The sequence below is a fragment of the Mastigoproctus giganteus genome, chromosome 3 (genome assembly GCF_048544385.1).
Source record: "Mastigoproctus giganteus isolate SK-2022 chromosome 3, ASM4854438v1, whole genome shotgun sequence".
Taxonomy (NCBI): domain Eukaryota; kingdom Metazoa; phylum Arthropoda; class Arachnida; order Uropygi; family Thelyphonidae; genus Mastigoproctus; species Mastigoproctus giganteus.
Window position 1 is genome coordinate 121,529,574 of NC_143577.1, and position 27,890 is coordinate 121,557,463.

Below are 27,890 nucleotides of genomic sequence, written 5' to 3' on the forward strand. Positions count from 1 at the left end.
GAAACCAAATCTAAGTTGTGAGGGGTGGGGGTTATTTATTTATTTATTAATTTTTATTTCCATTGGTGGCCATTGTTATGATATTCTTACAGCAGCACCCCTCAAGCACTAAGCCCCACAAGCTACCTGACTGCGTTAAGAAATGAGAATTTCCAGGAGCTGAGGGATATTCCCCCCCCCACAAACACGATTATATATATTATATGTGGGCTATTATTTTATCAAGAGCAATGACACAGATATAAAACAAAAGTCATTTATGGTTTTGTTAAGGGGAAGTCTTGCCTGACCAGTTTGATTGGATACTATAATGCAGTCACAAAAGAACTGGATACAGGGAATAACTTTGATATTATATACTTGGATCTTAGAAAGGCCTTTGATACTGTTGCACATGGAAGACTGCTACACAAATTGGAGCAGTGTGGCATTGGAGGCAAATTGCTGCTATGGATAAAGGGGTGGTTGAGTGGGAGAAGACAGAGAGTGTTAATCAATGGACACTGCTCATCGTAGACTAATGTTATTAGTGGAGTCCCTCAGGGTTCAGTATTGGGTCCATTGTTGTTTTCTGTATTTATAAATGATATTGATGATGGTATATCAAGCTTAATGTCCAAGTTTGCAGACGATACGAAAGTTGGCAGGGTTGTCAAGGACACCACTGACACTATGCTACTGCAACAGGATCTGGAAAGGTTGAGCAGATGGGTTGAGAGGTAGCAAATGAAGTTTAACATTGACAAATGTAAAGTACTACATATGGGAAACAGCAACCCCAGAGCAACGTATCAACTCTGTGGTACTACACTGACAGTGGTAGAGAATGAAAGGGACCTGGTTGTGCAGGCAGATATTAAGTTTTCTGAGCAGTGCAGACGGGCTGCAAGAATAGCTCATGGTGTATTGTCGATGATATATAGGAATTTTTCTAGCAGAGATAAGGAGGTGATTATTCCCTTGTATAAGGCAATGGTCAGGCCACACCTAGAGTACTGTATACAGGTCTGGAGGCCTTATTTCAAGAAGGATGTAGAGATGCTGGAACGAGTACAGAGAAGGGCAACAAGATTAGTGAATGGAACAAAGGGGTGCTCTTACAAAGAAAGGCTTAATTTTTGCAAATTACAGTGTCTGGAGACTAGGCACCAGCGAGGTGATCTGATAGAGGTGTATAAAGCCTTGAATGGTTTGAGCATGCTCAATGCTGATGGGATTCTTCCTCTTGCTCAGAATAATCACCTGAGAGGGCATAAATTCGAATTGAGGAAGGACAGATGTATCATAGACGTGAGGAGATTTGCCTTTAGCCAGCGGGTGGTTGGTTGGTTGGTGGAACAGACTTCCATCCCTTGTCGTGGAAGTTGATAGCCTAAATAAGTTTAAGGCTCAGCTGGACAGGTATTTCGAACGAACAGAGGGGTGAAGTGGAAGTGGTTATTTTTTATTTATTTATTTATTTATTTTATTTTATTTTTTGGCTGATGCTGCATAAGCTTGCTTTCTTGCATCAAATGCCTTTACTAATGCTAATGCTAATGCTAATCATACAAATCTACTTACAATACATAATTGGTGTTCATTTACACCTAATATATTAATTTTTTCCATTTAATCTGTTAATACATGCTATCATTTCCATAAAATTTCTGTCAATTAACAATCTCAACTCTCTCTGCAGCTTCAAACACTGAACTAATTCAATCTTAATCACTTCCTCTTATTTCTCTTAATCACCAATATCAATTCTCTTCACAATAGCAATCCATGAGTCGCTAACTTAATGCTAACAATTCCATGTAATCTCTCTTAATTTACCAATATCAATTTTCTTTAAAACTTCAACCAATAAACCAACTCAATACTGAACATTTCCTTATTTCTTGTGTTTCTTCAACTTCAACCTTACTCTAAAATAATCTCCCACGTTATCTAAGTACCATTTCCAAAACAACGCAGTTTAGAGGACTTACCCTCCTTCTCTTTTTCATGGTGCGATTCCTTTGTGTGGATTCTTTCCACGTAGTATGGTAATGTGTCTCTCTCTCTCTCTCTCTTCTTAGTTGAACAAAGTAGAAATAATGTTTTACTTACACATCACTTCATAATATAACTCCAACTTACCAAGTTCTATCTCAATTTGCAATTAAGCAGTAATCACATAATTAAACTGTTGAATGTTAAGTATTGACTTAACACTGATATTATTTAGTTACTTAATGGGAATTTGGGTGAATAACAAAAAGACACTGACATTGTGGCTACACATCCATCATGGTCAACGATGAAAACCGCATTGTGCGCTCTACAGTGACTTTGATTCGTTTCACTGATAAAAAATGTATATTGGTAAGTTGCCAGTATGCTGGTTGCAAATGGCAACCAACTACCAGATATTCACTGGAATGCAAAATGTGTCACTGCCTGGCGCACAGTGAGGCCTATGATTAATTAAACTTCAAAGTTAGAAACGATTTCGTGTTTTTATTCATTTATTATTGAAATGAATACTGGGAATAGAGGATGCACATACTATATGTGGGTCCTGTTAATAAAAATATTCATTGCATTGCATTGTTCTTCACAAAATTTCTTATAACTCTGTTTACTGTATATTTAAATAGCTGAGGGTGCTGCAGTGCCTATGGAGGAGCCGCCCCTAATTATTACCTATCCAATATGTATCTCGTTACTACAAACTACGAAAATTTAGGACCCTTGAATTTGACTAATTTTAGACATGGGATAATATTGCAGTCATTTTGGGATTACATATCAGTGCCAAAATTGATGTTTTGTCTTCATTTACCTCTAAATTTTTAGATAATCTAAAGCTAATAATTTACTCTTTATTTATAATTATTTCTTAATTTGACATGAAGTAGCATAGAGCAAAACATAAAAGCTGACTTAAAGACAATTGAACTCATTGAACCCAGAAAAATAGCATTAATCTTAAATACTGTGAAGTAACTGGATTGTATATTGTAATGAAAAATAGTTACTTCCTGTTGTTTTATTATTTTACTTTTAATTCTGCTCGAAGTTCTTCATTATCTGTACTCAGTAATTCAATTACCTTTAACCAGTTAGAATTAGGATCATTCAATTTAACTTAACTATTCAATTATCCTTAGCCTCATTTACAAAATCGATTTTATCTCCAAAAGTAATTCTTAGGAATAATTTTGTAGGTCTATTTGTACAGCTATGAACCAAACAGGGCATCTTTATGAAAAAAATTAAAAATTAATCATGATATTTATAATTTCATTTGGGCAGTTATATAAAGTGTCAACTCCATAGATTCTGACCTCCTTTGTTTGTACACAAAATAGACCCCAAAAAAGCATTTCTGTTTAGCATGAAAATACTAGTGGATATATTTGGATTATGTAAATTATTTATTGTGCACTTTTTGTTTTTCCAGATATCCATTCAAAATGTTCACATACGATATGAAGATATTGTCATGGATCCAGCTGTCCCATGTGCAGGTGGATTAATGCTTCAAAATCTAACTATGGTCACTACCAACAGTAAATGGAAGCCATCCCAGATTGATGGAAATGCAAAAAACATTTTTAAAGTAAGAATTTTCTTTATTTAAGTGCTGAAATTGTATATGGAATTGAACATACAACTAGAGGTGTTTATTTTGACCTTTTATTTTTCCAATAATTTCTTTACAGTGATCAGATTTGTTGAAGTTAGTTTTGGCTCATTATTCCCTTAATGGTAAAATCCTTATTAAAGACCTGCTATAATATGATAAAACTTTCTTGTATTAAATTAATGTTATGGAAATAGCATTCAGCAGTTAAGGCATGACACTGTGTAGTCTCATGTCATGGTAATCTCATATCATATAAGTTTTAGTATTGGCAGTATGATGCAAGATAGCAAAGCTTATACAGCACCAGCCAAAAAAAAAAATAATAATAATAATAAAAAAAAAAAATAACCATCACATTTCATTTTTCCAATACCATTCAATAATTTGTTCAAACTTTCACCAAATTTACTCAGATTTTCTACCTCCAAAACACCAGGGTGGAAAATTATTCCAATAATTGACCACCCTCTGACTGATTGTGAACTTCTGCCCTAGGTATCTGCATGGAGATCTAATTGAGCATATAAGGGTTTTGAAGGGTTGAGTGAACTAAATGCTGATAAACTTCAATAAAGTCATCATGCAGAATACCTAGTTTCCAGAGACTGCAATTTACAGAACTCCAATCTTTCTTGTCAAGAACATTCTTGTTTTTCCAACCAAACTTGTTGCTCCTTTTCCAACAGATCCACATCCCTCCTAAAATGCAGTGTCCATTCCATACAGCAGGATCACTTCCCTGTCGCTGCCAGCAAAGTTCCTATACAAAAGTGAACCCCATGAATTGCTCCAGCAGCCCATCTATACTGTTCGAAGGAAACTCATATCAGATCATATAAACATCCCTTAAATCATTTCCACCTCTATATCATTTCCACAAACCCAGACATTAAACTCGAAAAACCCACATCAGTAATCATTAAAAATACTAAAATTATCAAGGAGTCCAATACTGATCTGTATGGAACTCCCATCGTCATGTTAGCTCATGAAGAGCAGTGGCAAAACTTATTCCCAGTGCTCCAGTTTATCCAGCAACCACAAACTTATGGACATATACAGTCTTTCTCTCTCTCTCTCTCTCTCTCTCTCTCTCTCTCTCTCTCTCTCTCTCTCTCTCTCTCTTCCAATTTACTTTCTGTTATCATAAAATTGCTCGGCTTCTAATCAGCATCAGGTAGACCTCTGCCAAACATACCAAACATTTCTTAGTGTATGAACGCTGATGCAAAATATTTATTCATTTTATCAGCAGTCTGTACTGGGTCATCAGTAGCTATACCATTCATATCCAGTGGAGCAATATAAATTCCTTGTTGCTTTTCTTTGCACTCAGACAAGGACCTCTCATAAACTGCCTTAACCCCCTGGATTACTTGATTACATACTAGTTCATACCAACTCTATGAATCTGTATACCTTGAAAATTTACAATCATCCCGAATGCAACACGATAAGAATGAAGAGTAGATTCTGAAAATGTATTTATGTTTCTTATATCAGTGAAGGGGAAACACATTTCACCATAATAATGTAAAAACTCACACAATTCCAGCTATCGGTATTATCGCAAATACAATTAGATCGAGTTTACTACAAGTTTATAACAGATTCCACTAGCAGAAACGCAACTGGAAATTGTTTTTATTGTTTTATGGTAGTAACCCCTAGAAATGTGCTTTAGTAAAAGGTGAGGTGTTAATAGTGTATCTCTGCCTTTACGGTGTTGTTTATTCAGTTGCTACACGCGTGCAGCTTTGTTTATGTGTATAAAGCATGCCTCCTCGTTTTGTAATTTTCCTTTATTCCCTAAAAATGAGTAAAATACTTAAAAGGTGTGAAAAGGAAGCATCCTTGTGAAGACACTACAGATTCAGAGAGAAAAAGAAAAGCAGTATCTATAAACAGAGGCTGACTGGATCAAAAATTCTTACCCGGGAAAATTTATAGTGGCCTCATACTAGCGTTTATGGCCAAAATCACACAGGCCTCCTGGGGTTTCCCCCGGTAAGGCTGCCTCTGTCGATAGAGAAAAAAATATGAAATTGTGAAACGCTTTGAGCGAAATGAAAGACCATGCGATATTGCACATGCTACAGACCTAAATGAGGCAACGCCGAGAATTACAAAGAATGCAGAGAAAATAAAAACAACTTTCATAGCAGGAACAACTCAAAGTGTAATTAAAATCCATTAGATTAAGACACAAGAATTGGAAGAGATGGAACGGCTGTCATCTGTTTGGATAGAAAATCAAACAAAAAAGCAAGTTTGCTGACGATAGAAGCAAAAGCATTAGCAATATTTTATTACACAATAGTCGTAATAAAATATGTAAGTATTTTATTACGAATATTTATTGTGTTTGGTAATGTTTTGGTTACAAATGTGTGTTCAGTCTTGGGTGGTCGGCACCTAACCCTATTTTTCCCATAGGGCCTGTTGTTCATATTGCACGATTTTGCATTGCACAAGGGTTTCTAGGAACACAACTATCATGCTATACGAGGACTGACTGTATTATATTTATAATGCAGAAAATTTTTCTTACCTGAGATTTTTTTTAGGAATGGCTGCATCCGGGTGAGATGTAAATTTGAATGGTATTGAAATCACACCTATCTAGTAGGAGTGAAGGAATAAAAGCAAGCTTTTGTTCTAAATCCATGCATGGGAAGTAATTATAAGTAAGAATGGAGATGATGTCCTGAAGCCTGATTGGGGGCTTTTCATTAATACACAGTATTAACGTTAATAGACAGTATACAGTATTAACGTTAATACAGTATACAGTATTAACATTAATACACAGTATTAACAGTGTTAATACACAATATAGGGAGTTACTCAGGGAAGGGAATGCCAGAGGTGAATTAAACTCTGGCAGTGAGCTAGATGATTTTGTAATAACTGAGAGGAAAGTGGAGGAGAAATTGTTGAAGATAAACATAAAAAAGGCACCCGGGGTGAATGGGATCTATCCAGTTATAATAAAGGAGGCAGAAAAGGAAGTAAGCAAACCTTAACCATAATTATGAAAGCTTCTTTGGACTCAGGGGACGTACCAATGGACTGGAGATGTGCAAATGTGACCCCAATTCACAAAGGAGGATCAAAGGGTGACAAGTAATTATAGACCTGTTAGTTTAACTTCTGTTCCAGGAAAATTGATGAAGGCACTGGTTAAAGAAGTACTGCAGGATCATCTAGACAAGGCTTCAGTTATAGCTCGGACACAGCATGGTTTTGTTAAGGGAAAGTCTTGCCTGACCAATTTGATTGGATACTATGATGTGGTCACAAAGGAACTGGATGCAGAGAATAACTTTGATATCATATATTTGAATCTTAGAAAGGCTTTTGATACTGTTGCACATGGAAGTCTGCTGAACAAATTGGAGCAGTGTGGCATTCGAGGCAAATTGCTGCTATGGATAAAGGGATGGTTGAGTGGGAGAAGACAGAGAGGGGTAATCAATGGACACTGCTCATCGTGGACTAATGTTATTAGTGCAGTCCCTCAGGGTTCAGTGTTGGGTCCATTGTTGTTTTCTGTATTTATAAATGATATTGATGATGGTATATCAAGCTTAATGTCCAAGTTTTCAGATGATACGAAGGTTGGCAGGGTTGTTAAGCACTAATCACAGTACGCTGCTGCAACGCAGGATCTAGAAAAGTTGAGCAGATGGGCTGAGAGGTGGCAACTGAAGTTTAACATCGACAAATGAAAAGTACTACATATGGGAAGTAGTAACCCAAGAGTAACGTATCAACTCTGTGGTACTACATTGACAGTGGTAGAGAATGAAAAGGACCTTGGAGTAATTGTTTAATCAGATATAAAGTTTTCTGAGCAGTGCAGACAGTCTGCAAGAGTAGCTCATGGTGTCTTGTCAATGATATATAGGAATTTTTTTAGCAGCAATAAGAAGGTGATTATCCCCTTGTATAAGGCAATGGTCAGGCCACACCTTGAGTACTGTATACAGGTCTGGAGGCCCCATTTTAAGAAGGATGTAGAGCTGTTGGAATGAATACAGAGAAGGGCAACAAGATTAGTGAATGGAACAAAGGGTTGCTCTTATGAAAAAATGCTTAAGTTTAGCAAATTACAGTGTCTGGAGACTAGGTACCTGCGAGGTGATCTGATTGAGGTGTATAAAGCCTTGAATGGTTTGAGCATGCTCAATGCTGATGAAATTCTTCCTCTTGCTCAGAATAATCACCTGAGAGAGCATAAATTCAAATTGAGGAAAGACAGTTGTAGGAGAGATGTGCAGAAGTTTGCCTTTATCCAGCGGGTAGTTGGTTGGTGGAACAGACTTCCATACTTTGTTGTATTTTTTTATAAGTAGCTTATAGACCTAGTCAGGATCCTTAGTTTATTCTGAATGGAGACAGCGAGATTTGGAAGTTAATACTTAAGTGTCCGTAGATTTACCGTTCATAACTTGCCGCCATTGTTATATGACATGTTTTATCCTGAACTAGAAAGCGTAAGCTTAGTATAGTACAGTATATAATATTGTCAATTAATCAGTACAATCTATTAAATTTGTTAAACTTCTTTGTCAATTAAATTGTACTTTTAACTAAATGCATATAACGACTTAGATTACAAACGTAACATAATTAATTAATGCATAACTTTATACGGAAGTTATATAAACGGAACTCGTAGATAATAGTCGATACTGAAAAATATATATAGTGTTATAACTGTGTTGGGATACAAGTTTAGGGTTATAATTTTGTACTTGTAAAATAATAAGAGGAGTTTACCTCAATATAGCATGTAGAACACTTCCGTATGATACTCTCCAGAAATTAAAACGGAAAAAACGAAAAAATCGACAACTTACCAGTACATTAGAGCAAATTATAAATAATTAAAAACCAATTTAACACAATTCAAATCAATTTAAAACTATTAAACATCAATTTAACACAATTAAAAAGAATCTAACGAAAAAATTCAAAACAATTTTCCTTCCTGAAGTTGACAAAGCTTTTCGACCGTATGTCGTGATCACAGGAATGAAAATTACCGAATAGGATTGAACTTGAAACTTAAATAGTGATTATTTGTCTTCGTGTATGCGCGTAAAGGTCTATGCATCTCAGATCAAATATGGCCGCCAAACATTAACAGAATTCTCGTGTAATTTAATTTCTACGGTTTCTGCAATTAATAGTCGCGTATAATTATGTTGAACATTAAGTATTTTGGCCTCGTTAAATAAAAATGTATGTTTTTCTTTAATGGCATGAAAGGCTAATTCTGACGCTGCTGAACGAGAAGCACAAACCGAGGCTTCATGTTGATTTACACGAATATTAAGAGAAAATTGCGTCAAACCTTGGCAAGACGAGTCGTAATCACTGCAAGAAATGTTGTATACCAGATCATTAATTTGTGTTGCGAAAGCAGAAAGAACTGAGCGATTGTTCAGTATAGTGTGTAACATCCGTATTGGTCTGGCCACAGTTTTAAATTCGGTATCTTTAAAGAATCTATTAAGCTGTTTGTGCCACTGTTCAACATATGGGACAGAAATAAAGAATTTTTTGATATTACTATTGTTGGTTGGTGTAGTATTTTGTGTCCTCTCCTTAGCCTGTACCCTAATTCGGTTTATTGTGGCAATGTAATAACCCCTGTTTAAGAACATGATAGTTAATATTTGTATTTCTGAGTCCAAAGCAGATTCCGTCGTTGAATATTTATAGGCATTTAGAAATTGATTAAAGATAATCGATCTTTTGTAGGTGAACGGGTGATAGCTATTATAATGTAGAAGCATACCGGTGTTTGTAGGTTTTTGATATATGCTAAATTGTATTTTATTCGAGTTCCCGGGTAAGCATGAAATTTAGAAAGTTTAATGACTTTGTATCCATGTCCTCCCTTTCCAATGTAAATTTGAGTCTAGAATAAATATTATTAAATGAATGTAAAACGTCTTGGATAGTACTACTATCAGTACTAACTACTGTAATAACTAATTTGTACTGAAATTGAAATTTTATTGAAATTAAATCGAAATCATGACTGAGACCAGAGCAGCAAAGCAAAAGGCTCAAGCTAATGGGAGTGCTGTGGCTGAGGGGAGAACTGAGGGGGTCAGTTGCCCTCTGAATCACAGCCTTTTAAAATGCACTGCTTGCATGATGTTTGTGGAGCAATTGGGTACGGGACATGATATTGCCATGGGGGATGTCTTTGTGTCTGCGCGATGCAAGGAGTGTAACAAAATCAGGCGACAACTCAGTGTTGTTATGGGCCTATATGAGAGCTTGAAGGACAGGGTGGATGCCCTTGAAGGATCTAAATTGAGGGACCCATCAAGCTCTCAGCTGCACACATCAATGCCAGAGCTTGCACTTGGTCATCACGCAACACAGTGGCAACCCCCTAGCCAGAATATGCTGGTCCCACAGGAACTAGTAGTTGTTGGTGACTCTATTGTCAGAGAAACGAGGAACATGCTTTGTAAAAAGGATAGGTGGAACAGGACTAGGGTATGTCTGCCACGGGCAAAGGTTGATGACGTTGTGCGGATATCATCTTTTAAGGGCACAAAAGGCAATATAGTTGTACACGTTGGAACTAATGATATTAAGAGCAGGAGACCGGCAGAATTACTTAACAAGTACAGGTCACTGTTGAAAAAAAGCCGTGAATTAGAAAGTGTCTGTAATTCTGCCCAGACATGATAGGAGGGAGTATATGATGAGAACCTTGTTGATCAATTCGGCCCTGGAAAGATTGTGCAAGGCTCAAGAGGGCATAAATTCAAATTGAGGAAAGACAGATGTAGGATAAATGTGCGGAAATTTGCCTTTAGCCAGCGGGTAGTTGGATGGTGGAACAGACTTCCATCCCTTGTTGTGGAAGTTTATAGCCTAAATAAATTTAAGGCTCAGCTGGACAGGTATTTCGAACGAACGGAGGGTGAAGTGGAAGTGGTTTTTTTTTTTTTTTTTTTTTGGTGATGCTGCTTAAGCTTGCTTTCCTGCATCATATGCCTCTACTAATGCTAATGCTAAAGTTGATAGTATAAATAAATTTAAGGCTGAGCTGGAGAGGTATTTGGATCGAACGGTGGGGTGAAATGGGAGCATTTTTTTTTTTTATACTAATTCTAATGTATACAGTATTAATTTTAATACACAGTATTAATGAAAAGCTCCCATTAGGCTTCAGAACATCATCTCCCTTCTTACTTATAATTACAGTAAACCCTCGCTATTCGCGGGAGTTACATTCCTGAGAAATGTCGCGAATACTGAGTTATGGCTCCCATAGTAATAAAGGGGTTCCGTTCAAAAGTATGAAATATATAAGAAAAAGTAGTCTAAAATTTTGTATATGTATGTATTATATGTACCTTCATAATATGACTATGTACATAGAGAGAACATAGTGAAATGCAAGCATATGGCATCGAAATGAAAATAAGAAACAATTTAATATTAAATGTAGTATTTATTAGAAATTTACAAATATTTCAAACCAGCACTTTTGCTAACTAAAAAACGTATCCCGCCAGTGCTATCACCAGTTTAGCTAAAGTTTAGATAAAGTTTAAATAAAGATATCACCAGTTTAGATAAAGGAGTTTTGCCTTTTTACGAATGATGAGTGAACTTAACGATATTTTATTTTGAATTCGGTCTTCTATCCACAGATTTAAAGCCTTTTCCATTTTTTCCTAATTTAACATCACGAGTTACAGAGCAAATTTTTGAAGCAATTAGCGTGTTTTCACGGCCAATACGTCGGATTTTTACTTCCGATTTTTTGATTGATCATACCGTTGACACATTGATTTTATAATGTTTTGCCACCGAGGAGACACTTTCACCATTAAAAATTTTATCTAATAACTCAATTTTATTCGCTAATGTCATCACCTTCTTTGATATTTTCACATTTCTCTTGTTATTCGTAGCCATATTTTTGTAGGGGTTAGAAAGAACATGTCCACAATAAAGTCACTTTCTTCCGTTAACACACTCAAAAAAGTCTGTTTTACACTGCAAAACGGTAGATTTATCATTTTTGTAAGCATATCAATTTATAAATTGATAAATTTATTCAATTTATAAGCATATAAATTAAAAGCAAACAACGAAACCTTCCATGACAAGCGCATAACACATACTGAACAAGGATTAGCGAGAAACATCCACACTCACGATTTTGTCACCCCACTCCGCCCACCCAGTGAGCGCTGTTTTGACCAGGAAAGATAATTTTAGCCACGCCCATGTTTTTTTATGGCAGAAAATATTCACGGCGCTTTAAAATTCACATTTTTTTAGATTTCATTTTATATTAAATCGACAATCGCGAATATGCGAAACCGCGAATACAGATACCGTGAATATCGGGGGTTTACTGTACTCCCCATGCATGGATTTAGGATAAAAGCTTGCTTTTATTCCTTCCTCCTCCTACTAGATATATGCGATTTCAATACCATTCAAATTTACAATTTCACCCGAATGCAGCAGTTCCTGAAAAAAAAATCTCAGGTAAGAAAATTTTCTTGCCTTATAATATAATATTTTTAAAATTTAATATTCCAAAAATAGCCTATGCTATCCTATTTGGTAAACAATTCACAAAGTTGATTTTAAATTCGAAATGAGAACACAGATCCACTACAAGGAAAAATCACAATAAGTTATTAGCATTTGTCCGAATTTACGAAAATTAGTGGGTCTCGACTACACAAGTTGTCTATCCAACATATCTTATAAAGTTTCAATAAAGAAAGTTTTTTAGGACCTCCATAATAATAGTTTTTTTTAGACTATGTCATATATCAATACACTATGATCACTACTTCCTAAAGATTCTTTGCATTTAGTTTTGATGTGTAATAGCTCTGTCTTGTAGAGATCAGCAGCTTTTCAGGGATAGTGTGTTTGGATTACTCTTGTGTTGGAGGATTGGGTGCCTGGTTCATGCTTATGTTAGGTCTCTAGTACCAGTGATAATTTTTGTATTCAGGAATCAAGGATTCCATGTGTAAGGAAACAACCTGTTTCCTTATACATTCCACATTTTCTGAGAAGGGGTGGGGAGGCAGTTTATTAAATTTGCATGCTGCCTTGAAAATGGATTTATATTTGCTTGGAACATTGGCAAGCCTATTGTTTGTTTTGTATTCTAAGAGATATGTATAGTGATACAATGAAATGGTAATATAATAAGAATTTACGTCAGTAAAAAATTTTAGATTTCTTCAAAAAAAAAAAAAAGAAGTAATATTAAATTTGCTGTTATAAGCATTAGCATTAGTAGAGGCATATGATGCAAGAAAGCAAGCTTATGCAGCATCAGCCTGAAAAAAAACAAAAAAAACACTTCCACTTTACTCCCTCTGTTCGTTCGAAATGCCTGTCCATCTGAGCCTTAAATTTATTTAGGCTATCAACTTCCACGACAAGGGATGGAAGTCTGTTCCACCAACCAACCGCCTGCTGGCTAAAGGCAAATTTCCGCATGTCTATCCTACATCTATCTTTCCTCAATTTGAATTTATGCCCTCTCAGGTGATTATTCTGAGCAAGAGAAAGATTCCCATCAGCATTGAGCATGCTCAAACCATTTAAGGCTTTATTAGTAAAATAATAAGAGGAGTTTACCTCAATATAGTGCGTAGAACACTTCCGTATGATACCCTCCAGAAATTAAAACGGAAAAAACGAAAAAATCGACAACTCCACTGATAACATTAGTCCACGATGAGCAGTGTCCATTGATTACCACTCTCTTTCTTCTCCCCCTCAACCATTAGAGTAAAATATAAATAATTAAATAATCAATTTAACACAATTCAAATCAATATAAAACAATTAAAAATCAAATTAACACAATTAAAAGAATCTAACGAAAATATTCAAAATGATTTTCCTTCCTTAAGCTGACAACGCTTTTCGACCGTATGTCTGATCACAGGAATGAGAATTACCGAATCGGGTTTTCATTTTTTCCGTTTTAATTTCTGGAGAGTATCATATGGAAGTGTTCTATGTACTATATTGAGGTAAACTCCTCAATATGTACTACTCAATATGTTCTATGTTGATAATAATATTATCAACATAGAACATATTGAGTAGTACAGCTCTGATTCATACTATCTATTTAAGGCTTTATACAGTCTATGAGATCACCTCGCCGGTGCCTAGTGTCCAGACACTGTAATTTGCAAAATTTAAGCCTTTCTTCGTAAGAGCAACACTTTGTTCCATTCACTACCCTTGTTGCCCTTCTCTCTACTCGTTCCAGCAGCTCTACATCCTTCTTGAAATGAGGCCTCCAGACCTGTATACAGTACTCAAGGTGTGGCCTGACCATTGCCTTATACAAGGGAATAATCACCTCCTTATCCCTGCTAGAAAAATTCCTATATATCATTGACAATACACCATGAGTTACTCTTGCATCCCATCTGCACTGCTCAGAGAACTTCATATCTGCCTGCACACCACCCACAGGTCCCTTTCATTCTCTACCACTGTCAGTGTAGTACCACAGAGTTCATACATTGGTCTGGGGTTGCTGTTTCCATATGTAGTACTTTACATTTGTCAATGTTAAACTTCATTTGCCACCTCTCAGCCCATCTGCTCAACCTTTCCAGATCCTGTTGCAGCAGCATAGCGTCAGTAGTGTCCTTAACAACCCTGCCAACTTTTGTATTGTCTGCAAACTTGGACATTAAGCTTGATATACCATCATCAATATTATTTATAAATACAGAAAACAATAATGGACCAAACAATGAACCCTGAGGGACTCCACTGATAACATTAGTCCACGATGAGCAGTGTCCATTGATTACCACTCTCTGTCTTCTCCCCCTCAACCATAGCAGCAATTTGCCTCCAATGCCACACTGCTCCAATTTGTGCAGCAATCTTCCATGTGCAACAGTATCAAAAGCTTTTCTAAGATAAGAGTGTATAATATCAAAGTTATTCCCCGCATCCAGTCCTTTTGTGACTGCATCATAGTATCTAATCATATTGGTCAGGCAAGACTTTCCCTTAAAAAGCATGCTGTGTCCGAGCTACAATGGGAAGTCTTGTCTAGATGATCCTGCAGTGCTTCTTTAACCAGTGCCTCCATTAATTTTCCTGGAACAGAAGTTAAACTCACAGGTCTATAATTACTTGTGTCAGCCTTTGATCCTTCTTTGTGAATTGGGGCCACATTTGCACATCTCCAGTCTATGGGTACCTCCCCTGAGTCGAAGGAAGCTCTCATAATTATGGCTAAGGGTTTGCTTACTTCCTTTGCTGCCTCCTTTAATATAAATGGATAGATCCCATCCACCCCATGTGCCTTTCTTGTGTTTATCTAGCTTACTGCCAGAGTTGAATGCACCTCTGGCATTCCCATCGCTGAATAACTCGTCATTTGTGAATGTCGATGAAAAATATTCATTTAGTTTGTTAGCTACCTGAGCAGGATCATCAACAGTTGAACCATCGATATGGTTTGATACAGTTGAACCATGTCTACAGAAAGGATAGACAAGATAAGAAGGGAGGGGGGGTTATGATATTAGTTAAGAAATACATAAAATCCAAGGAAGTGAAGCCAGTCGACATTGCAGGACAGTGCAGTGTCGAGTCAGTTTGGTGTGACAAGAGCATTGGGAGATCAAAATTGAGAGTAGGAGTGTGCTATAGGCCTAATGACTCTGATGAGTATAATAAGAAACTGTATAGGGAAATAGAGTGGGCCAGTAAATCAGAGAGTCTTATAATGGGGGATTTTAATTTCCCAGATATTGACTGGAATTTGGGGACTGGTCACTCACACACTAGCAAGGCTTTTGTGGATTTATTGGATGATTGTTTTCTACATCAGCATGTTCAGGAGGCAAGTAGAGAGAGTAATACTCTTGATTTGATTATCAGTAGTGATTCTTCATGCATTAAGAATCTGCAGGTAAATGAACCACTGGGTGGCAGTGATCACAGGGTGCTGAAGTGGGATTTACTCAAAGAGGTAACTACCATTAGGGGTAAAGGGAAGGGTTATTGCTTTCGTAAAGCCGACTACAATGGACCGAGACAGTATTTAAATTCTATACAGTGGGACCAACTAATGATGTTACCAACAGCAAATTCAAAATGGGAAGCATTGAAAGAACTTATCTTGGAAGCTACTAGGCTTTACATACCAACTAAGAAATATTGTTCAAGGTTTAGGCCTAAGTGGATGTCAGATGAACTAATGAGACATATGGCAGAGAAGAAAAATGCAAGGGATACATACAAATTAACTATATAATATCTGTGTAAATACACCATAGTTAACCCATATATTTGAGCTACGATTATAGCGTAGAAGGCATCGTTTAAATTGTATCTCATAAGGTGGTTGCCTTCACAACAAGATAGCTACTATTGAATTACTTCAAATAAATAACGCTTCTCTAGTAGAGAAGACTACTGTTATTTATTTTCAGCGTACCACCACCCAGACGATCGTTTCGAAGCTTTTTGGCTTCGTCATCAGTGGGCGGGTAGGTAATACAATATGCCATCTCAGTTGCGAAGTTATATCCACATTATGAGAGATGCCAGAAGGGTGTGGTGGTAATGTATTTGAAAATTAAATGCACTAGGCATAATCCTTATGGGTTTTGATAATTAACTATATAATATCGGTGTAAATACACCATAGTTAACCCATATATTTGAGCTACGATTATAGCGTAGAAGGCATCGTTTAAATTGTATCTCATAATGTGGTTGCCTTCACAACAAGATAGCTACTATTGAATTACTTCAAACAAATAACGCTTCTCTAGTAGAGAAGACTACAGTTATTTATTTTCAGCGTACCACCACCCAGACGATCGTTTCGAAGCTTTTTGGCTTCGTCATCAGTGGGCGGGTAGGTAATACAATATGCCATCTCAGTTGCGAAGTTATATCCACATTATGAGAGATGCCAGAAGGGTGTGGTGGTAATGTATTTGAAAATTAAATGCACATTATGAGATACAATTTAAACGATGCCTTCTACGCTATAATCGTAGCTCAAATATATGGGTTAACTATGGTGTATTTACACCGATATTATATAGTTAATTATCAAAACCCATAAGGATTATGCCTAGTGCATTTAATTTTCAAATACATTACCACCACACCCTTCTGGCATCTCTCATAATGTGGATATAACTTCGCAACTGAGATGGCATATTGTATTACCTACCCGCCCACTGATGACGAAGCCAAAAAGTTTCGAAACGATCGTCTGGGTGGTGGTACGCTGAAAATAAATAACAGTAGTCTTCTCTACTAGAGAAGCGTTATTTATTTGAAGTAATTCAATAGTAGCTATCTTGTTGTGAAGGCAACCACATTATGAGATACAATTTAAACGATGCCTTCTACGCTATAATCGTAGCTCAAATATATGGGTTAACTATGGTGTATTTACACCGATATTATATAGTTAATTATCAAAACCCATAAGGATTATGCCTAGTGCATTTAATTTTCAAATACAAATTAACACGTGACCCAGAAGCCTATGATAGATACAAGTTGATCTGTAACCAAGTTACAAAGGAGGTTAGGCAGGCAAAGGCATATTACGAGAAATCTTTGGCAAGGGATGCAAAGAAAAACAGCAAAGTGGTCTTTACTTATGTAAACTCTAGAAGGAAGGGGATGAATGAGATTGGTCCACATGATATCGATGGGGCAACTGTTGATGATCCTGCTCAGGTAGCTAACAAACTGAATGAATATTTTGCATCGACATTCACACATGAGGAGTTAACCACCAAGGTGAATGCCAGAGTTGTATTCAACTCTGGCAGTAAGCTAGAGAATCTTGTAATAACTGAGAGTAAAGTGGAGGAGAAATTGTTGAAGATAAATACAAGAAAGACACCTGGGGTGGATCGGATCTATCCAGTTATATTGAAGGAGGCAGCAAAGGAAGTAAGCAAACCCTTAGCCATTATTATGAGAGCTTCCTTGTACTCAGGGGAAGTACCCATAGACTGGAGATGTACAAATGTGACCCCAATTCACAAAGGAGGATCAAAGGGCGACACAAGTAATTATAGACCTGTTAGTTTAACTTTTGTTCCTGGAAAATTAATGGAGGCACTGGTTAGAGAAGCACTGCAGGATCATCTAGACAAGACTTCAGTTATAGCTCGGACACAGCATGGTTTTGTTAAGGGGAAGTCTTGCCTGACCAATTTGATTGGATACTATGATGCAGTCCCAAAAGAACTGGATGCAGGGAATAACTTTGATATTATATACTTGGATCTTAGAAAGGCTTTTGATACTGTTGCACATATTGGAGCAGTGTGGCATTGGAGGCAAATTGCTGCTATGGATAGAGGGGTGATTGAGGGGGAGGAGAGAGAGAGAGAGAGAGAGAGAGAGAGAGAGAGAGTGGTAATCAATGGACACTGCACATCGTGGACTAATGTTATCAGTGGAGTCCCTCGGGGTTCAGTATTGGGTCCATTATTGTTTTCTGTATTTATAAATGATATTGATGATGGTATATCAAGCTTCATGACCAATTTTGCAGACGATACGAAGGTTGGCAGGGTTGTCAAGAACACTACTGACACTATGCTACTGCAGCAGGATCTGGAATGGTTGAGCAGATGGGCTGAGAGGTGGCAAATGAAGTTTAACATTGACAAATGTAAAGTACTACATATGGGAAACAGCAACCCCAGAGCAACGTATCAAATCCGCGGTACTACACTGACAATGGTAGAGAATGAAAGGGACCTGGGGGTGGTTGTGCAGGCAGATATGAAGTTTTCTGAGCAGTGCAGATGGGCTGCAAGAGTAGCTCATGGTGTATTGTCGATGATATATAGAAATTTTTCTAGCAGGGATAAGGAGGTGATTATTCCCTTGTATAAGGCAATGGTCAGGCCACACCTAGAGTAGTGTATTCAGGTCTGGAGGCCTTATTTCAAGAAGGATGTACAGATGCTGGAACGAGTACAAAGAAGGGCAACAAGATGAGTGAATGGAACAAAGGGGTGCTCTTACGAAGAAAGGCATAAGTTTTGCAAATTACAGTGTCTGTCGACTAGGCACCAGCGAGGTGATCTGATTGAGGTGTATAAAGCCTTGAATGGTTTGAGCATGCTCAATGCTGATGGGATTCTCCCTCTTGCTCAGAATAATCACCTGAGAGGGCATAAATTCAAATTGAGAAAAGACAGATGTAGGATAGACGTGAGGAAATTTGCCTTTAGCCGGCGGGTGGTTGGTTGGTGGAATAGACTTCCATCCCTTGTCGTGGAAGGTGATAGCCTAAATAAGTTTAAGGCTCAGCTGGACAGGTATTTCGAACGAACAGAGGGGTGAAGTGGAAGCGTTATTTTTTATTTATTTATTTATTATTTATTTTTTTTTTTTTGGCTCATGCTGCATAAGCTTGCTTTCTTGCATCAAATGCCTCTACTAATGCTAATGCTAATATCTAGTGGATCAATCTGATTCATCCCCTTCCTTCTAGAGTTTACATAAGTAAAGAACTCTTTGCTGTTTTTCTTTGCATCCCTTGCCAAAGATTTCTCGTAATCTGCCTTCGCCTGCCTAACCTCCTTTGTAACTTGGTTACAGATCAACTTATATCTATCATAGGTCTATCACAGTTATTTCGAACGAACAGAGGGGTGAAGTGGAAGTGGTTATTTTTTTTTTTTGGCTGATGCTGCATAAGCTTGCTTTCTTGCATCAAATGCCTCTACTAATGCTAATGCTAATGTACGTCAAGTGAGAGAGCATATACAGGTTCTTTCTCCCTTCTTTTACGGTATAGCTGTACATGCTGTTATTGAGCATGGTGGACAGTGGATTGACTGCTAGACAGAATCATAGTGGGCTCATGGTATTTTTGCTGGAAGATTCCTCTTCTGATGGCGATCAATCTGGTTGTGATGTTATCGACCTTGATAGTTGTTCACTATTTCACCATGGTTTCGTCTAGGAAGTACATCAGCGTTAGATTGACTTTGTATATCTTCAGTGTCGTTATTGGCTAGCAAAGGGGCTAACAGAATTAACGGCCTTATGGTAGTCAGTGTAGGCTATGTACAGGTTATGATGCTTTTTGTAGGCTTACTACATAACTGCTGCAACAATGGACAGTTGTTCCTTGCATCCTTTGCTCATCCCTTCTGCCGCTTGACAATGATGTTCTGGCTCTCCAAGCGATCTTCTTAGTTATGAAGCTGGTCAGGATCTTGTATATTGTTTGGAGACAGGTGATTAATTTGTATATATTGTGGGGTTTGTGGTGGCATTAGCATTAGTAGAGGCATTTGATGCAAGAAAGCAAGCTTAAGCAGCATCAGCCAAAAAAAAAAAATAAATAAATAAAAAAAAATAACCACTTCCACTTCACCCCTCTGTTCGTTTGAAATTCTTGTCTAGCTGAGCCTTAAACTTATTTAGGCTATCAACTTCCACGACAAGGGATGGAAGTCTATTCCACCAACCAACCACCCGCTAGCTAAAGGCAAATTTCCTCATGTCTATCCTACATCTGTCTTTCCTCAATTTGAATTTATGCCCTCTCAGGTGATTATTCTGAGCAATAGGAAGAATCCCATCAGCATTGAGCATGCTCAAACCATTCAAGGCTTTATACACCTCAATCAAATCACCTCGCCAGTGCCTAGTCTCCAGACACTGTAATTTGCAAAACTTAAGCCTTTCTTCGTAAGAGCACCCCATTGTTCCATTCACCAATCTTGTTGCCCTTCTCTGTACTTGTTTCAGCATCTCTACATCCTTCTTGAAATGAAGCCTCCAGACCTATATACTGTACTCTAGGTGCGTTCTGACCATTGCCTTATACAAGGGAATAATCACCTCCTTATCCCTGCTAGAAAAATTCCTATATATCATCGACAATACATCATGAGCTACTCTTGCAGCCCATCTGCACTGCTCAGAAAACTTCATATCTACCTGTACAACCATCCCCAGGTCCCTTTCATTCTCTACCACTGTCAGTGTAGTACCACAGAGTTGATACATTGCTCTGGGGTTGCTGTTTCCCATATGTAGTACTTTACATTTGTCAATGTTAAACTTCATTTGCCACCTCTCAGCCCATCTGCTCAACCTTTCCAGATCCTGTTGCAGTAGCATAGTGTCAGTAGTGCCCTTGACAACCCTGCCTACCTTTGTATCGTCTGCAAACTTCGACATTAAGCTTGATATACCATCATCAATATCATTTATGAATACAGAAAACAATAATGGACCCAACACTGAGCCCTGAGAGACTCCACTAATAACATTAGTCCACGACGAGCAGTGTCCATTGATTACCACTCTCTGTCTTCTCCCCCTCAGCCACCCCTTTACTCACAGCAGCAATTTGCCTCCAATGTTACACTGCTCCAATTTGTGCAGTAGTCTTCCATGTGCAACAGTATCAAAACCCTTTCTAAGATCCAAGTATATAATATCAAAGTTATTCCCTGCATCCAGTTCCTTTGTGACTGCATCATAGTATCCAATAAAATTGGTCAGGCAAGACTTCCCCTTAACAAAGCCATGCTGTGTCCGAGCTATAACTGAAGTCTTGTCTAAATGATCCTGCAGTGCTTCTTTAACTAGTGCCTCACATTAATTTTCCTGGAACAGAAGTTAAACTCACAGGTCTATAATTGCTTGTGTCAGCTTTTGATCCTCCTTTGTGAATTGGGGTCACATTTGCACATCTCCAGTCTATGGGTACCTCCCCTGAGTCCAAGGAAGCTCTCATAATTATGGCTAAGGGTTTGCTTACTTCCTTTGCTGCCTCCTTTAATATAACTGGATAGATCCCATCCACCCCAGGTGCCTTTCTTGTGTTTATCTTCAACAATTTCTCCTCCACTTTACTCTCAGTTATTACAAGATTCTCTAGCTTACTGCTAGAGTTGAATACACCTCTGGCTTTCCCCTCGCTAAATAACTCCTCATGTGTGAATGTTGATGCAAAATATTCATTTAGTTCGTTAGCTACCTGAGCAGGATCATCAACAGTTGACCCATCGATATCAAGTGGACCAATCTGATTCATCCCCTTCCTTCTAGAGTTTACATAAGTAAAGAACTCTTTGCTGTTTTTCTTTGCATCCCTTGCCAAAGATTTCTCGTAATCTGCCTTCGCCTGCCTAACCTCCTTTGTAACTTGGTTGCATATCAACTTGTATCTATCATAGGCTTCTGTGTCATGTGTTAATTTGTATGTATCCCATGCATGTTTCTTCTCTGCCATATGCCTCATCAGTTCATCTGACATCCATTTAGGCCTAAACCTTGAAAAATATTTCTTAGTTGGTATGTAAAGTCTAGTAGCTTCCAAGATAAGTTCTTTGAATGCTTCCCATTTTGCATTTACTGTTGGTAACATCATCTATTTTTTCCTGCCAGATATACCTAGTCCTATTCCATCTATCTTTCTTGCAAAATGTATTTCCAGTTCCCTGACCAGGGCCGCTCAAAAGCATTGGGAATGCATGATCAACAACCAGGCAGCAAATCGAAAAGGCGGCAAATACCATAAAAATTGAAAACCAGCACTAGCCTATGTGAATATATTTTATATCAATAGGAGTCCTAACTACTTTGTTTTTCATGTTATGTGTGATTGTGTTGATTGTTACATGTATGCTTTGTGCAGAATTTGTATTAAATGATTGTGGCGCCAAGTTTCAGACAACATATTCATGTGTTTGTGCAAGAGGAGGATTCAGTTGGGCCTAAAGTAACAGACTCATAGACACAGCATATGAAAAGGCAGAATATTATCATTTAGCAAACGTTTCTATCGCTAACCTTTTTATTAATTTAATAGTAATAAAATTTTATGATTAGTGCAAATAATAAAGGAAAGTGTTTTTAACTCATTAAATAAAAGAGTTAGTTAAAATTGCTCAAATATCTTAGATCAAAATACATTAAATATTAATTTTTAAAATCGTTAAAAAACTTATTGGATTAATTACCCATTAATTAATGGGTAATTTGATTAATAATAATTAATCAAATTCTATTAGTTAACCAATTGAATCTAATTAACCAAAAGATCTTATAATCTTTTGATTAATTAATAATTAATTAACTAAAAGAACAGAAAAACAATAAGAAACAAAAAAACAAGAAGGAAGTTTGTTAAAAGTATTTCAGATGTACTACAACTATTGCACATGCAGAAAAAGGTGATGAATCAGAGCAAATTTCTGATGATGATAAAGTAATGGGACAACCTATAGTGGAGCAAGAAAATTATGCTTCTAATGGAGGTGAAAAATCAGAAGCAATGGATGAAAACATTCCTATAGAAGCCATCAATGATCCTGGTCATTGACCAAAAATTTTGTGAACAAAGTGGATTGATATGTTGGTGGAAATTGGACCTAAGCAAGTGAATAATTTGCTTCAAATGAAAAAAGGACAATTTTCATGTGTATATTATACAAGGACATTATTAATATATTCACTTTCAACAAACAGTATATATTGTGTTTGTTGTAAAATATTTGGAACTGCAAATTTTCAACTGGCTTTTCCGATTGGAAAAAAATTATGTTCAACTGGCTTTTCTGATTGGAAGCATGCCAGTATTAATTTGGAACAACATGAAATATCTTGTACTCATATTTCTCATTACAATAAATAGTTTACAATGAAGTCAATGTTAACAAAACAAACAACTGTAGATAAAGAACAATGTCGCTTGTATGTATTAGAGAAAAATCAGTGAACTGAAATTTTGAAACAAATTTTTGCTGTTGTTCAATATTTAGCTGGCTAGTCTCTTACATTTTGTGAATTGTACATTCACAAGTGAATTGTGAATCCTCAAGTGAATTGTACATTCCCAATAATGGTAATTTTTTGAAAGCAATTGAAACGTTAGCTAAATTTGATCTGTACATAATGGATCACCTTTCCAATACTGAAAAAAGTATTAGCTGTATGCCACATTATCTGGGAAGTAAATTTCAGAATGAAATTATTTTTTAATTGCTGAAAAAATAAGGAAAGAAATATTAGGTAAGTGAAAAATAGCAAGTATTTCATAATTATTCTAGATTGTACCCCTGACAGTAGCCATGTTGAACAATTAACATTTATCATATGTTTTGTTGTATATTCAGACAATGTAGAAATAAGGGAACATTTTTTGGGATTTCATCGAATTAATGGCACAAGAGGTAAGGGGTTATGTATTAAATGATTTATTCCAAAAATATAACTTAAAACTAAATAAAATGAGGGGTCAAGATTACGACAATGGTTCCAATATGAGTGGAAAATATATTGGCCTTCAAAAACTTATCAAAGATGCAAATAGTTGTACAATGTTCTCATACTTTAAATTTAGTAATCAATGATGCAGCAAAAGTCAATTTCGAAATTGTTCAATTTTTTGATGTTATGCAAGAGTTATACACTTTCTTTTCTTCCTTCTCATTTAGATGGGAGAAATTAATGGAAAATATTCTAAAATTCACATTAAATTCTGTGAGCGATATGCATTGGGAAAGTAGAATAAAAGCAGGTACACCATTAAGATTTCAACTTGGTGAAAATTATGACACATTGTTACAATTTATATCTGACCAAAGTAGAAACATAAATACTAAAAATCTTGTTCAAACCCTTGCCACACAAAGATTCATCTTTTAAATTTGTTATATTGATTATCGTATGGTATTCTAAATAAAGTCAACATTGTTAGTAAGATGTTGCAAAATCCTAAAATAAATACTGCAGAGTGTACAGAAGCCTTGAACAATTTAATAAAATATTTTGAAATGAAAAGATCTGACAAATATTCTGGAAAGTGTATTTTTGAAGTTTTCTGGCTATCGAATGATTTGGATTTGGAAACCATATTTGCTGGAGTGGCAGCTTTGAGAACAAGATGTGCAAAAAATCAATTTGACTATGAGTCATCAGATGACCCAATCACAGACCAAAAATTAAAATATAAGGTGGACTTTTATTTTACACTTTTAGGTACAGCAATAAATTCAATACAAACTGGATTTGACATCTTAGCAGATATAGATGCATGTTTTAACTTCTTTGTAAAGTTTCTGATTTAAATGATGAAGACCTTAAAATGCATTGCAGTAATTTACATATGAAATTGACAGATACTTCTACATGTGAAAGTAATATAAACAACAAATAACTTTTTGAAGAGCTCAAATCATTAAAAGCATTAAATATCAGTAGTGACAATCCAAAAGAGTTTCTTAAAATGATACGTAACAATAATATAATAAATGCAGTTCCAAATGTTGCGATAGCAATGAGAATTTTTTTGACTCTTCCAGTTTCTGTTTCAACTGGTGAAAGATCTTTTTGTAAATTAAAGATCATTAAAAATTATTTAAGATCTACAATGCTTCAAGAAAGACTAAGTGACCTTGCAATAATTGCTGTAGAAAATGATATTTCACGGAGCATTGATATGGACAATTTAATCAAAGTATTTGCTACATTTAAAACACAAAAATTTATGTAAAATTAAAACTTGTGAGCTGAATGCATAAGTATTTTTTAATGTTGTTTTATTATTTTTTGTAGTTAGTGTTATGTTTAAATTCTTAATAAAAATACTGTATATGTGCAACCATATGAAATTACTGAAATTGAAATTAAAAAATGCTAAGCTAAAATTGTTTTCTTTATTGTTTCCTACTTTAAAAGGCATATATTTTTTAAATTAAAATGCAGCCGCACATACCAGTAGGAACCACAAATAGTAAACTACATTCATTATATGAATTTTTATTTTCTAGGAGTGGTATTATGCCTTACAATTAGAAAATCAGTTATGATAAAACATAATTAGTTGGCAAATGTAGCATTAGCATTAGTAGAGGCATTTGATGCAAGAAGGCAAGCTTATGCAGCATCAGCCAAAAAAAAAAAAAAAACCACTTCCACTTCACCCCTCTGTTCGTTCAAAATATCTGTCCAGCTGAGCCTTAAACTTATTTAGGCTATCAACTTCCACGACAAGGGATGGAAGTCCGTTCCACCAACCAACCACCCGCTGGCTAAAGGCAAATTTCCGCACGTCTATCCTACATCTTCCTCAATTTGAATTTATGCCCTCTCAGGTGATCATTCTGAGCGAGAGGAAGAATCCCATCAGCATTGAGCATGCTCAAACCATTCAAAGCTTTATACACCTCTATCAGATCACTTCGCAAGTGTCTAGTCTCCAGACACTGTAATTTGCAAAACTTAAGCCTTTCTTCATAAGAGCACCCCTTTGTTCCATTCACTACTCTTGTTGCCCTTCTCTGTACTTGTTTCAGCAGCTCTACATCCTCCTTGAAATGAGGCCTCCAGACCTGTATACAGTACTCTAGGTGTGACCTGACCATTGCCTTATACAAGGGAATAATCACCTCCTTATCCCTGCTAGAAAAATTCCTATATATCATTGACAATACACCATGAGCTACTCTTGCAGTCCGTCTGCACTGCTCAGAGAACTTCATATTTGCCTGCACAACCACCCCCAGGTCCCTTTTATTCTCTACCACTGTCAGTGTAGTACCACAGAGTTGATACGTTGCTCTGGAGTTGCTGTTTCCCATGTGTAGTACTTTACATTTGTCAATGTTAAACTTCATTTGCCACCTCTCAGCCCATCTGCTCAACCTTTCCAGATCCTGTTGCAGCAGCATAGTGCCAGTAGTGTCCTTGACAACCCTGCCTACCTTTGTATTGTCTGCAAACTTGGACATTAAGCTTGATATACCATCATCAATATCATTTATGAATACAGAAAACAATAATGGACCCAACACTGAGCCCTGAGGGACTCCACAAATAACATTAGTCCACGACGAGCAGTGTCCATTGATTACCACTCTCTGTCTTCTCCCCCTCACCCACCCCTTTATCCACAGCAGCAATTTGCCTCCAATGCCACACTGCTCCAATTTGTGCAGCAGTCTTCCATGTGCAACAGTATCAAAAGCCTTTCTAAGATCCAAGTATATAATATCAAAGTTATTCCCTGCATCCAGTTCCTTTGTGACTGCATCATAGTATCCAATCAAATTGGTCAGGCAAGACTTCCCCTTAACAAAACCATGCTATGTCCGAGCTATAGCTGAAGTCTTGTCTAAATGATCCTGCAGTGCTTCTTTAACTAGTGCCTCCATTAATTTTCCTGGAACAGAAGTGAAACTCACAGGTCTATAATTACTTGTGTCAGCCTTTGATCCTCCTTTGTGAATTGGGGTGACATTTGCACATCTCCAGTCTGTAGGTACCTCCCCTGAGTCCAAGTAAGCTCTCATAATTATGGCTAACGGTTTGCTTACTTCCTTTGCTGCCTCCTTTAATATAACTGGATAGATCCCATCCACCCCGGGTACCTTTCTTGTGTTTATCTTCAACAATTTCTCCTCCACTTTACTCTCAGTTATTACAAGATTCTCTAGCTTACTGCTAGAGTTGAATACACCTCTGGCTTTCTCCTCGCTAAATAACTCCTCATGTGTGAATGTCGATGCAAAATATTCATTGAGCTTGTCAGCTACCTGAGCAGGATCATCAACAGTCGACCCATCGATATCAAGTGGACCAATCTGATTCATCCCCCTCCTTCTAGAGTTTACATAAGTAAAGAACTCTTTGCTGTTTTTCTTTGCATCCCTTGCCAAAGATTTCTCGTAATCTGCCTTCGCCTGCCTAACCTCCTTTGTAACTTGGTTACAGATCAATTTGTATCTATCATAGGCTTCTGTGTCATATGTTAATTTGTATGTATCCCATGCATGTTTCTTCTCTGCCATATGCCTCATCAGTTCATCTGACATCCATTTAGGCCTAAACCTTGAACAATATTTCTTAGTTGGTATGTATAGCCTAGTAGCTTCCAAGATAAGTTCTTTGAATGCTTCCCATTTTGCATTTGCTGTTGGTAACATCATCAGTCGGTCCCACTGTATAGAATTTAAGTACTGTCTCAGTCCATCGTAGTCACCTTTACGAAAGCAATAACCCTTCCCTTTACCCCTAATGGTAGTTACCTCTTTGAGTAAATCCCACTTCAGCACACTGTGATCACTGCCACCTAGTGGTTCATTTATCTGCAGATTCTTAATGCATGAAGAATCACTGCTGATAATCAAATCAAGAGTATTCTTCCCTCTAGTTGCCTCCTGAACATGCTGATGTAGAAAACAAT

General features: G+C 36.8%; 1 protein-coding gene across 1 annotated transcript in view; it reads left to right on the forward strand.

Annotated features, from left to right (window-relative positions):
• LOC150088255 (intermembrane lipid transfer protein VPS13A-like) overlaps positions 1-27,890 on the forward strand; it is a 3,009,916-nt gene that overhangs the window by 199,965 nt on the left and 2,782,061 nt on the right. The window contains exon 7 of the mRNA XM_090370087.1: positions 3,431-3,589. Within this exon, the coding sequence (XP_090226213.1) occupies positions 3,431-3,589 (159 nt within the window). The remainder of the gene's footprint in view (positions 1-3,430; positions 3,590-27,890) is intronic.